Genomic DNA, 13431 nt, shown 5'->3' with positions numbered 1-13431 from the left:
AATAAGCACTGCCCCCTCTAAAACACGCACGTGCGCGCATGCACGGCCACACACATTTTAAAGGAATTAACCTCATTTTCAGGCAGGCAGCGCCTATCAAGTTGAACATCTTGTCTACAAAGGGGTGTTTGCAATGCCACGTATTTTTGTGGTTACTGATTTTGTAGAACATGTGACTGATTTAAACGCTCACATGGCTGCGGTGGCTGCATGATCCGCTTTAGTACTTTAAAGTCCGGCGATAGGTATAGCTCGCTCGGCAGCGACCATCCGGAGCAGAGGACCGCTGGAAAACACAGCGTCTACCCGGACAAACCATGGCGAACAGCGGGCAGAAAGTTGTGCTGATCACCGGCTGCTCCTCCGGCATCGGGTTACGAATCGCCGTCACGCTGGCCAAAGATGAAAAGAAGCGTTACCATGGTAAATGGGCTTTCTTCTACATTGTTTCTTTGATCGTATAGCCTACCTATTGGTAGCAAACCTAAACTAGTGATGGTCGCGTGAAAACCTATTCCCTGTTTACTTCTCCCTGCAAAGATCTGCTCTTGCTCCAACCCTCCTTTACGCACAAAGTTTGGTTGAGTTTCACGCGCAACTCTTCAGTCTCAACGCTTAATACGTGAATTAGTGTTGTGTCCATTGAAATAACTAACCCCAGTGATATCGGATCCATATCCTTTTGTGAGGACTGGGATTCAGTCGCCCCCTTTGGTTCTATTATTATCATCTGAAAGCGCAGTTTCCAGGGGTAGGGTCTGCAAGGATGCCGCTTGCCAGGGGGAATCATAAAAGGAGTCTCTTGTCAGTTCTCTTTCAAGTGACTTCTCCGACACAAAGCACCCTTTTATCGCAGTGAATTGCGGACCGCCTGCTCCGGTTTAGTGCCGTGTCTAATGTGCCTATAGTCCCCTCACTGGAGCGAGTGTTGAAAGGGGGACAAAGTTTGGGACCTGTACAAGCGAGGGTTCACTCTAAAGCAAGGGGCCTTGTTTGAAGTCTTCATTGGTGCACAGTGGAGTTAGGGTGTCCCACTTTGACACTGTTGGTGTGCGAGTCCCCCTGTCCTGCTTCCCAGCCATCATCCATGTCATTGTTGTGAATTGCAGATCAGAAAGCATGTAATAGAGACTCAGACAGATTTAAATGTGACCACCTTCCCACTCCCCCACCCAGCCCCCTGTTTAGTGTTTGCCTTTCAGACCCCCTCTTGTTGTTAGATGTGACTTTATGCAGAGTTACATAATTGGCTTTAGGCTTTTACAGTCAGAGTTAGCAGTGTAGGCCATCTCAGTAGTTGTCTTGTACATTTAAAGGCCATTTTAACCAATTAAAGTCATTACAATTTTCCTTGTGCCACTTTAGACCACTTTTTCTCTTTCTTTGGGGGCCATCAGGGATGTATAACCATGAAATAGATCAACAAAACAAAAGTGATTAACTGCTCCCTTGACACTGGTTTGAGCAGATTTTCCACCAAAGTGACCTGCTTTCAATAAGGCCACCATTGAGCAATGAAGCTCCTTTTCCCAGGCTGGTCTTTGGGAAATCCAGCAGAGATTAAATATTGCATTGTGCATAAAGTAATAATTAGTTGCAGTAGCATGAAGCAAACTCAGACGGAGCCCCAAAAAGAACTCTGTGTGTCTGTGTGTGTGTGTGTGTGTGTGTGTGTGTGTGTGTGTGTGTGTGTGTGTGTGTGTGTGTGTGTGTGTGTGTGTGTGTGTGTGTGTGTGTAACGCAATGTGGTTCATTCAAGAATGTTTAAGCAGCCCAAGAGTAATTCCTGCAGGAGCCTGAAGAACAATGGATCTCTTGTTCACTTCTCTCTACCAATACGTAAATCTCTTTGTTGCTTCATGGATGGACCCAACTTGGTATCATAAGATTAGGCTTAACTAGATCCTGTAAGACGTCACAAACACATATTGTTTAGTTGATTACTTGCAAAGACAAGGGTCATGACAGGGACACAACTTTCACAAAAAAAAACGGCCTATAGTTTCAATACTAAACATCATGTAATGCTAGTAATGCTATCGGTATTATTACATGGCAAAACACAACCTCTGCAGCATAGCAATCCCTATTTGGATCTTACTTACCAACCTCTGTCTCTGTTCATACAAGAATCAGGTGAGGGTTTGCCTTTATCTGTCAAGGACAAGAGTTAGATTCAGAGATGAGTGTTTCAATTAGAGGTTGTTTACTCCCATTAATTGAGCACTGTCTTTATTTTCTCTAGATAACGTCAGTCAGCAGATAGTGAGCACAACACACAACATGGAAGAAGTCATGAAAGTCAAGTCAACACATGTGTCGATAGCTGCTGTCACAGGTCATGATAGATTCCTGTATTGAATGTATGTAGCTTAATGTTGGCCAGCGTGTGAAGTTCAGAGGGAAATCCGTTATCTGTGTGTCCTGTAAAAACTGACAGGCGTGGTCATTGCTAGGAACTTTGACCCGCATGCCTGACTCTGTCACAACTGTGACTGTGTGTGTGTGACTGTGTGTGTGTGTGTGTGTGTGTGTGTGTGTGTGTGTGTGTGTGTGTTCTTGCGTCTGTGTGCTAAGGAAGTCATTTCATTGTGTTTGTCAATCCATCTGTGTGTCAAAGGGTCCAGAGTTGTTTTCTTTTAACCACTTTATAGTTCCCTGTCTAAATGATGAAGGCTGTTGCAAATGTGCACAAACAGACTCACATATATAAATGAATCTTCATACAGGTGCTCCATGCACCTCCTATGTATCTTTGCTGTTCCATGTTGTATTATTGTATAAGTAACCAATCGCTGGTATTTATATAGGTTGTTTTTGTAAGGTTTCAGGCCCCATCATGCGAGTTAACTACTGTTTTTCACCGTCTCTGTCCCTCTACAGTCATTGCCACCATGCGGGACCTGAAGAAGAAGGACAAGCTGTTGGAAGCAGCAGGAGATACGTACGGCAAGACCTTGATGTTGCTTCCACTAGACGTCTGTAGTGACGACTCGGTCAAGCAGTGCATCAACAATGTGAAGGACCGCCATATTGATATTCTCAGTGAGTGCTACACACACTGGGGCCTGCATCTCCCATTTGACCCCTGCCAGTTCCAAATCAATTTAACTGTATTTGGTGTTTGGTATAAGGTGTTTGCCCCTGCGACATCTATGATGCTGGCTTATTCAATCATTTCCCTCAGTATTTTGTTCAAAATATGAGTAGAAGTTTGTTTTGTGTCTATTATTCAACTTAAAAAAACAAGACAGTTGATAAATAGTTTTAGCAAATAGCCCAAACTATGTACTTAATTGACCTTATGTTTATGCACAGAATGATAACCAAATGCATAGAGCACTTACTCTCAACCTTCCTGCTATAATAACCTGTATTTAAAGGTGCTCCGAGGAACTTTAAGTACTACGTCAGCTCCTGGGTGAGCGTACCCATGACAAAGGCATTAATAAAACCATATAAATATAGCATTATTTGCACTGAAGGTCTCGTTTGCTGTTACATGTCATTTATGATCATCAGAGGAAAAATAAGACTGTTTCAGAAATATCTAAAAGTTCATTATGGCACCTTTAACATTAAACACTTTTTATACAGACTCAACAGACAGCAACAATCACAATGATATTACTATAACGATCATTTAACTTAAAGTATAATGTTTCTTTCAGAATTGGAATCTTTGAAACAGTGGTCACTTGTAGCTCTGTCCTGCTTTGGTTTGAGGTTGACATTATAAGAGTAGGTTTGGGGAGGAGATTGGGAGAGTATTTAAATTCCAGTGAGCAGATTCTGCAGCAAAATAGAAAAGGTGCTATCCTGAGAGTCCTGAGAGTCTGCACATCATCTGACTACAGTCCTTTGACCAATCACTGTTGTTCTATGGAGGCAGTTCATTGTTTGTTTCTAGATTAATTAGGCATGAATAGTCCTTGTATTTAAACCTTGAATCTGGATAAAGATTGTGTCTATAAACCAGCCTCCATCTTACTCTAATCCAACATTACATTCCCCTTCACCTAATTACTCAAGACCGAGAGGTTACATTCACTGGTGTTACATCACACCTCTCTTTTGTTGTCACACACTGACATCTGGTGGCAATATCAAGTAAAACCACCTGTATTCTATCAATGGGTGATTTGTGTACACTTATAGGTTTCACTTCATATTTAAGTCAACACAATCTGAGCCATCTTAAAGTTTTGAAAGTTGCTCTATGTGTAGGATATGTGAGTGAGTGAGTCATCTTGGTGTGTCTTTGTGTCACCTGTCAGTCAACAATGCAGGCGTGGGCTTGCTGGGACCCGTGGAGAGCATCAGCATCGAGGAGATGAAGAGAGTGTTTGAGACCAACTTCTTTGGCGTGGTTCGCATGATCAAAGAAGTCATGCCAGACATGAAGAAGAGGCGCGCGGGACACATCGTGGTCATGAGCAGTGTCATGGGACTTCAAGGTATAAACCAAACCACATTGTGTCCACTTACTGTAACAGTACAGAGGTTTGATTAAAGAACACACAAGAAAAATATGCTTAAACCTATACCCTGAAGGGAAAAGACTTGTTTTTTCTTAGACTGCCTTTGCAGTTGTATAGAGAGGCACAAAAACATTACATATTACAATTTAATTGAATTGTATAACATGACAGATGCAACTCTGTGCAACTTAAAAAGTAACTTAAAGTTAGATTTCTTTATAGTTAAAATGTATTGTTTTCCAACAGTTGTACTGACAGTGCACACAGCAAGCAATTTCAAAATGCTCTGAAATATTTCTTTATTTAAATGAATTGTATTTACTATAGCTGTTGGTCTATGCCTTACATTTTTCAGTTAAAGGTATGCTGACCTCACTTTAGTCAAACAGCAAGCACTTGCAAGGAATTTGGGGTGTTTGGTTTGACTTGTTTGAAGTGCCAGATGGGTGGGGTTTTACTAGGGGAAGTTAAATAGACTCTGATTAGTTGTCAAGCACATGTAAGTAAAAGCTCAACTCGCTTACATTTTTTTCCGTCTGGCACTTGTATTATCCTATGTGTCATATCTGTCTGTTTTGAGTTAGTTGAGTAGTGTGAAATTTGAAATTTGATAACACCTTTGTCTCTCTCTCTCTCTCTCTCTCTCTCTCTCTCTCTCTCTCTCTCTCTCTCTCTCTCTCTCTCTCTCTCTCTCTCTCTCTCTCTCGTTGGTGTAGGAGTGGTGTTCAACGATGTTTATACTGCCTCTAAGTTTGCCATGGAAGGTTTCTGTGAGAGTATGGCCGTGCAACTGATGAAGTTCGATATCCGGTAGATAACCCCTTTTTTTCCCTTCTGTTCTTCCTTTCCATCTGTCTTTACTTTGCGCTGTACATGCTTCCTTCATCATGGGCCTTGTGTTCCTCTGACACGCCTCAGGTTGTCCATGATCGAGCCTGGCCCGGTGCACACCGAGTTTGAGACCAAGATGATGGAGGACGTGGCCAAGATGGAGTATCCAGGAGTAGATGCCGACACAGTTCGTTATTTTAAAGACGTTTACCTGCCGTCGTCCATAGACATATTTGAAGCCATGGGCCAGACGCCAGACGACATTGCCAAAGTAAGGGAACGTTTTTTTTTTCTTCTAACTGCTCATTTACACTACTAATGTTAGTGTTCAAGAAGAATCAATGTTGTGTTTGGCGTGTCACTCACTGTTACGGCTGTGGTGAAGTGGGTAGGGCGGTCGTCCACTGGGTTGCAAGGGCGGTGGTTCGATCCCCCGTCTCCCCGCCACATGTCGAAGTGTCCCTGGGCAAGACATTGAACCCTAAATTGCTCCCGATAGTTAGCTTGCATCCTGCGTGGTAGCTGTTGCTATTCGTGTATGCATGCATGTGTGCGTGATTGGGTGAATGTGCACAAAACAATGTAAAGCGCTTTGAGTCTGTAAAAAAAAAACAGGGAAACGCGCTATAAGTGGAGTCTATTTCAATCAAAAACGTTCTCTTTGCTTCTCATCTCTCCCAGTGCACTAAAAAGGTGATCGAGTCAAGCAGCCCTCGCTTCAGGAATCTGACCAACAGCCTGTACACACCCATTGTGGCCTTGAAGTATGCAGACGAGACTGGCGGCCTGTCCGTCAACACCTTCTACAACCTTCTCTTCAACTTTGGCCCCCTCATGCACATCACCATGAGCATCCTCAAGTGCTTTACGTGCAGCTGCCTGCGTAGGCGCACCATCTGACCTAACTGAAGAGAGGGTTGTCTCAAATCCTGCCCCTCACCCTCCCAGTGTTATGTGCCCACCAATGTTCCTGCTGCCTTTTCCCTGCGTTTTTTTGGGTTAAGTGGGTCGTAGTAGAGCCAGTAAACCTGGAGAGACAAGGAGCCTTTTTAGTGTTAAAGACACTGCCACCATAAGCTTTGCCAGACAACATGCACAATTGCACAAATTTGTCACAGAGATGTTGTATGTAGGATGACCTCATGTACTCGCACACACACACACACACACACACACACACACACACACACACACACACACACACACACAGAAATACCAGCAACACCCACAATTGGATAATTGTACATACATATTAAAAACCAAAGGCCGTGCCTTAGTCGTTGCTTAGTGGGAGGAACTGAACACATATAGTGTAAGTGGTTGGATGTCCATATCATTTTACAGAGAACACACACAGACAGGACATGAGATCACATCCATATGCACACAAAAAGCACAAGAAAATTAACTCAGTTACAGAAAGAAACAATGAAATTCTAGAGAAATAATAATGCTATAACGTGTAGCCTAGGTAACTATACACTCAGGCTCACTAGAGTTATAACATTTAAAACATATCTATACAATATGTATATAGGTATATCTACTTTTATTGTGTTGGGCCCTTAATATGTTTGCCTTAACATAGTGTTCTCATGGTCATAACTGCTGTTAAATCATATTTTTAATCTTGTTTGATAAACTGAATGTTTTTGGTTTCTAAAGCGTTGTTAAGGGTTGAGACAGATATTTTAATCTAGCATCTTGATTCAGAAATAAACAGAATTCTAAATTTATCCTCAAAGGTTTTTGTTTTTGTTTGTTTTTCAAGCACGTCAATTACAAACGTGACCATTTTGACTGATGACATACAACAAGACCGCCATGTTTCCAAGAGGGGGCAGTATTTCACAGCCGATCTGTGGATTTCAGCAGCAAGCAGAGCTGGAGCTGTAGTGTAAAGGAATTTGTTCTCCGGGGCCTGAGACAGACAAGCAAAATATAATTGAATAATTAAGATATATTCTGATTTTGTTGCCGATACTGGCCATAATTTATTTTTTAAATAAAACAGTTTGTTTCAGTTATATGAATTGTAACAATAAATGGTTCAATAGGCAGCATCGGTCCCTGTACTAATAAATTTGAGGTTCATTTGTAAAGACAGATTGGCCTAAACCTTAGTGGAAGTGAACCATAGAGTGTTTTTGTGTAACTAACTCACAGTATCTTAGCTAAAGAGACTTGAAGATATTACGGCTGTTTTCAGGTAAAGTTAAGGCCTCTGGCAGAGCACGTATTTGATAATGCATATGCATTTTTGCAAGTGTGCATCTCTATGCACATGCATACACATTAGCATAACCTTGAATGTGTTTGCGTGCGAGCGTGCGTGTGTGTTTGCGTGCGAGCGTGCGTGCGTGCGTGTGTGTGTGTGTGTGTTTGTGCGTGTGTGTGTGTGTGTGTGTGTGCGCACAAATGTGTGTGTATGAGCATGTCTATGGGCCAAGTTAGTGATCTGTTGATGGATATAAAGAGGTCATGGCCTGCTCCCCATCAAAACCCCTCCCCTTGAACCCCCACCCCTCCCTGGCACACACACCCTGCTTTGTGCCGTGTGAGAGAATGTGACCTGGTTCCCATCCCTGAGGAGGGGTGAGCCCAAATGACGGCCCTCCTCAGACACATTGCGTATAGCCCTGAGCCTCCCTCTTCAGCTGTCCCTCTCAAGACCCCCTATGCTCCACACTGTGAGAGGAGTGCTCTGGCCTTGATAGCATAGCCAGAGAGTATGTCCTGTTGACACACGCACACACCCTGTCCCTTCCCATCCTGCCATGCCCTCACCTACCCATGCTACAGTAGTTACCACTCACCCCGTCCTACTGCATGGAGCCGAGCGTCATCATCAGAGGACAGTGCAACTGGTCCCAGACCTGTAGCTTCCTTGCAGTGTACAATGAGTGCAGCGCCTCAGCTCTGTGTATATGTGTCTTCATCAGAGGCGACAGCTACGCACAATGGAACAAAGACGCTGTCAATCACAATCAAATGGGTGTGTGTGTGGGGGGGGGGGGGGGGAGTGGGGGTCGGAAAAGTTTTGGGGAGGAGTCTGTGTGTCCTGAATGTTCCAGGGGGATCCCAAGATCCAATGTGGGACGCTGAAGGCTATGGGCAAGGGGGTAGGTGGGGAGGTTTTTTTAGAGCAGTGTTGGGGTGTGTGTGTGTGGGGGCGGGAGGGGGGGTCGCATTTGGGGGAAAAAAATAGAATTGGGGGTACCCAGACCTGAATGGAAGACCTGTTTGCTAATTGAATGGACACAGGAGTTACAGCAAAGTCCCATTAAACAAGAGGTCGTATCAAACCATTGTTTTTTGTTTTAACAATTACGAACGTAATTGCACTATAATGAGGGCAGCGTGACGTGATTAGGGCTTCCCTTAATTGTCACCCTGTCACAATAACAGAGCCACTAAAACATGCATGGGGCTTCTTCTTCATGCACCCTTTACTGTGTATGTCGACCACAGCAATAGTAGAGAGTGAATAGTAGAGAGAAGGAATGAGGGGAAAAACCTCGCTAGTTGTCTTTGGCATGTACGAAGGATACATTCTTTGAAAGCTGTCTGCATTCTCTGCGGCCTGTTCAGGTATTTTAACACATCCTCCTCCTTTCCCTGTCATCATCATCATCATCCAAAGAACCCCACCTATAAGTCTGACTTGGAGAGTGATATGAGATAGACCAGGGAGTCAGAGATCAAAAACAAAAAGAGAGCTACAGCCGTATTGTGAGTTTGGGGTTGTGAAAATACGAAGGAGAAAAGAAAGAGAGAAAGCAAAAGAAAGAGATAGATGGTCTGGGTATACTGTGGGATGCTGCATGCTGGCATCAAGTGGCGCTGGAGTCTAGACAGAGTGCTTCAGCATGATCCAATGTCAGGACGGATCAAAATCAAGCCCCACTTATCTGTTTCTCTCATTAGTTTCCTTTGCTGTTAGAATTCATCTTGAATAGAATGTCCCAGGATGGTAAAACAGAACCGCCACATGACTTAACCTGTGGGTCAGAAATATATAGTCAAGGGCGTAACTGGTCCTCCTTCAGCCTCTCTTTAACATGGCTGCCTGCTGCATGCCACTGGAGATTGAGCCACATGGGACATATGACTATCCATATAGTGCTGATGTGGAGTCTGGAGGGAACCATCAATCTTTATTTAGTCAAAACAGAAGAAGCCCCTAAGTTGCCCTGTGGCTGGCCCGTGGCAGCCAGTGGTCCATTAGGGCAGCAGAGGCCACGGGAGGAGAAACAAAAACGCCACATCTATCTCTCTTTCACTCTTTTTTTTCTCTCTCTCTCTCTCTGTCTCTCTCTCTCTCTCTCTGTCCATTCCCTTCCCTTATTGCTTCTCACTCACTCTGTGTATATCTGAGGCCCACTGTTTTTCAGCCCTCTCCTCCGTCCATCTCCATAACTCCGCTGTGCAGTGACCTCTCACAGACCCAAACGTGGGTCACTTGTTTATTCACACACTGGGAGGGGGGATGTGTGTGTGTGTGTGTGTGTGTGTGTGTGTGTGTGTGTGTGTGTGTGTGTGTGTGTGTGTGTGTGTGTGTGTGTGTGTGTGTGTGTGTGTGCCATTTCTCATTTTTGAGTAAAGCTGCTTGTTTGCACGGCCCATTCAGGATTGTTTGGAGGTCACAAAAAATATATCAAAAGAATCGAGTCCAGTCACATAGACATTGTTTTTTTTACACAGAACCGCTATTGTCAGTGTCATTAGAACATTAGCATTGTCCCCCTTTTCCCCTACTGCGCCTTCCAGAACATAAACAAGTTAAGTTAACCCAGCAGCGAGGAATTTCCAGACCGAGACTGTGAGTTTTGCCCACAGCCGTATCGTTTTGTTCCGCTCTCTTCACTCTCTCAAAACTACCAGTTCCAATGACTGTGAACATCTGTGATTAGAGGGTTCAAATATGTGTACAACAAGCATTGTGATTTCTCAAACAAGGGAGAGATGGTTGATTGTGGTGGGAGAGGGAGTAACCTGATCCTCTTGTTTTTATTGTGGGCAAGGAGGAGGTAAAGATTGGTGTACTATTCCACAATGGTGGAGTGACTGGCAGCTAAGCCACTGATTCACAGATTTTTCTTTTTTGTTGCTCAAAACCTGAAATTCTCGTCTGTGGGAAAGACGAGCTGCAAAGGGGCATGACGAAGTACAAATGAGCCAAAAACAAACAAACAAACAAAACAGATAAGGAAAAAAGAAAACAACAACAAAAAAGCATTGCATCAGTGCACACACAATGCATGTACACTGCACATGCTCTCATCCAAAAATGCACTTTTCTCACCATACTGTTTCTTCCAACATATCATCTTTCTCTGGTCTGTCTAACCTCCTCCACCATGGATCAGTTGTTGTCTGTCTTTCAATGTTGTAATTAGACGTCTGGGAATCTAGTGCGGAGAAGCGTTTTATATTTTTTCATTTACAGAAAAAATAACTATATGCTTTGCTTTCTGGTTTTGACCGACACCAAGGGTGGAATATTTTCAACGGGAGGGATAATTATCCTTTTAATTTGTTCTCTCAAGGAGGGCTGTGTTTTTCTCATCTGCCCTCTGGCAGACGCGTGAGTGAGTTTAGTGAGTGTGTATGTGGATATGTGTATGAGTCAGAGAGAGAGGACTCAAAGAGAGATACTGAGAAGAGTGGTAGATAGAGGTTGGTTTGGATTGAATGACATTCTACTAGTATTAAGGTTAGCCTTTCCCTGGCAACCCTGTCTGTATCCCTGCCAAAGACGTGCTGTGGACCTCATCAGCCCTGCCATGGATCTGATCTATTCACTGTCGCCATCCATAAAGATGAGGAACCAAACAGGGTGCGGGCACACACCCATGCCAGGAAAGCTGTCTTGGCCCAAAGAGGCCGCGTAATTGTTTATTCAACTGGATTGCATCATATCTTGGCAGCAAGGGTGAGAGTGAAAACACATTTAATCAAATCTTAGTACATACGAACAAAATCACAACATAACTTCAAATAAAGACTCAATTAAATGAAAAGGAATATCTCGTAGATGTCAAACCCTGTGGGCTTTTTTGGGTTATCTGCTCCACTCAAGAGCAAGACAAACTGTAAACATACAAGCAGCTATGCACAGAGGCAGATTTTTTTTTCCTGCAACCAAAACAAAAGAATGCCCCCGTCTATTGACCGTGAAAAGATGTTCATAGATTGGTCCCCAGTGAAGGGAAGTCTTTGTTGGTTATCTCCATTGGTGAGCCGCCTTCGTTTGGCTCGGCCTAATCAGAACACAAACACGCCTCTGTCATTTGGCAGCTCTCTTCCTCCAGCTCTCCCTCTCTCTCTCTCCCCCCCTCTCTCTCTCTCAGCCTGTCTGTTATTAACTAACACGACAAACAAGATTTGATTTATCTTCCTCCTCAATTCATTTTTCATGTCTATTTTATCATACCCCCCTCTGCTCGCTTGTTTAAGGGTGTGTGTGTGTGTGTGTGTGTGTGTGTGTGTGTGTGTGTGTCTATGCAATAGAAAAAATATCACGCCAGGTTGTCATTCTCTACGTCCCTCCTGTTCCTCAGCTTGGGCTCTGATTAGTTTTTTCTCTCTTTTATATGCTCTCCTTCTATCTAATCTACTCATCTTGATGGTGTGTGTGTGTGTCTCTCTCTCTCTCTCTCTCTCTCCCTGAGGCTCAGACACAGGGGCCTGGCATACATTAACTTTGCCTGTCTGTGCACAGCCTGGTTTCGGTTGCCAGAGGGGGAAGTGTTGCAATGTAAAGAGAATCCCTAAGGGAGACGACTTGTGCTGGAATCTTTGATGGATTGGAGGTGGTCACATTGTGAAGACATTAAGAGATTAGAGCGTCCTTACACAAAAAGGAAAAACACCTTCACATGATTGCTGCTCACCTCCACGTCCAAATAACTGTTGAAATCAAATAAATAGCACATGTAAAGTTGTGCAAAACAAAGGTTACTGGCTGAAAGCAAAACAAACCTGAACCCATTTTTAGCTTATTTTCCGATAGTTACAGGTACTTTTGTTGCTTATAGTTTTTTGTAATGTGATTATATAGTACAGTATGTATGTGTATTCTATATGTATGTATTCTGTATTGTACTATGGTTTTAATAAGTTGATCAATGAAGGCTTTGTATGTTGATTAAGTTGCCCAAATAGGGACAAGGGTTGTAAATTAGCGAGAGCTAAAAACTCTCTGTGCAGGACATCAGTTACATTCTTTGTAATGGAACTATATGTAATACTATTACTAATAATAATAATAATATATTTAATTTATACAGGGTTTTTCTCGCACTCAAAGCGCTTAAATATGTAAGACTGCATCGTCCCTATTCAAAAATAAAATGGAAAATAAAAATAACCATTCTGGCTGTCAAACATGGCTACACGGTCAATGAACATTATGGAGAAAGAGAGAATAATAATAATGTGTGTGTCAAGGAACTGGAATGGAATCCGTTTTTTGCTGGCACTAAATGGCACTTTTTTAGAAAATACAGCACACAGTTTTTTTTAATTTCACACAATAGTTTTCGTTCATCTGTAAGTCACTGTTATTGAAAGTACAACCCTACACAGTTTTAGCCACCGGATTTGCCCTTCTGAATCCTATAGAAGAGTACTTTTCAAGTCTTGGATAGGACTGTATAGGACTGCCAACACATCTGCTCTTCAGGCCATGCAGGGATGTGGTCATACTGATGTGGTGGGCACTGTGGAGCTGGAATACGTCACTCCAGGTTGAGCATGCTGTCACTAACCCTAACCCACTGCTTCTAATATGAGGCAAGATATTGTAATACGTTTGGTTGTACAGTTGCTGTTAAAGCACTGTTTGTGTGTTGCCAAGCAGTCACTATACAATCTTTTTTTCAGTAGTGCAGTAAGCAAGTGTAGTAGAACACTTATTTGAAAATGTAAAAGACTTACTGTATACCTATTATATGTAAAGTGAATGATACTTCTCAAACTTAATCAAACAACTGTTGTAATTATATTTATTTGAATGTAGGCAGTTATTTCATATTTCAAGAGATACAGTGTGTAATGATACCTTTTCCGTAGTGTTTGACCGTACAATTGAAAGAATTTTGAGGATTATTAGAAA

General features: G+C 42.9%; 1 protein-coding gene across 1 annotated transcript; it reads left to right on the top strand.

The window, feature by feature from the left end:
- Positions 1-108: 108 nt before the first annotated feature.
- rdh8a (retinol dehydrogenase 8a) lies at positions 109-7029 on the top strand. The gene is made up of 6 exons (XM_080043603.1): positions 109-423; positions 2884-3045; positions 4278-4457; positions 5198-5291; positions 5400-5583; positions 5994-7029. Exons 1-6 carry the CDS (start codon positions 318-320, stop codon positions 6210-6212), a joined length of 945 nt encoding a protein of 314 aa, XP_079899729.1. The 5' UTR covers positions 109-317; the 3' UTR covers positions 6213-7029.
- Positions 7030-13431: the final 6402 nt, after the last annotated feature.

The sequence above is a fragment of the Ammodytes marinus genome, assembly GCF_949987685.1.
Source record: "Ammodytes marinus genome assembly, chromosome: 16".
NCBI lineage: Eukaryota > Metazoa > Chordata > Actinopteri > Uranoscopiformes > Ammodytidae > Ammodytes > Ammodytes marinus.
The sequence above is the reverse complement of the archived record's forward strand: the minus strand, read 5'-3'. Positions and strand labels throughout refer to the sequence as shown.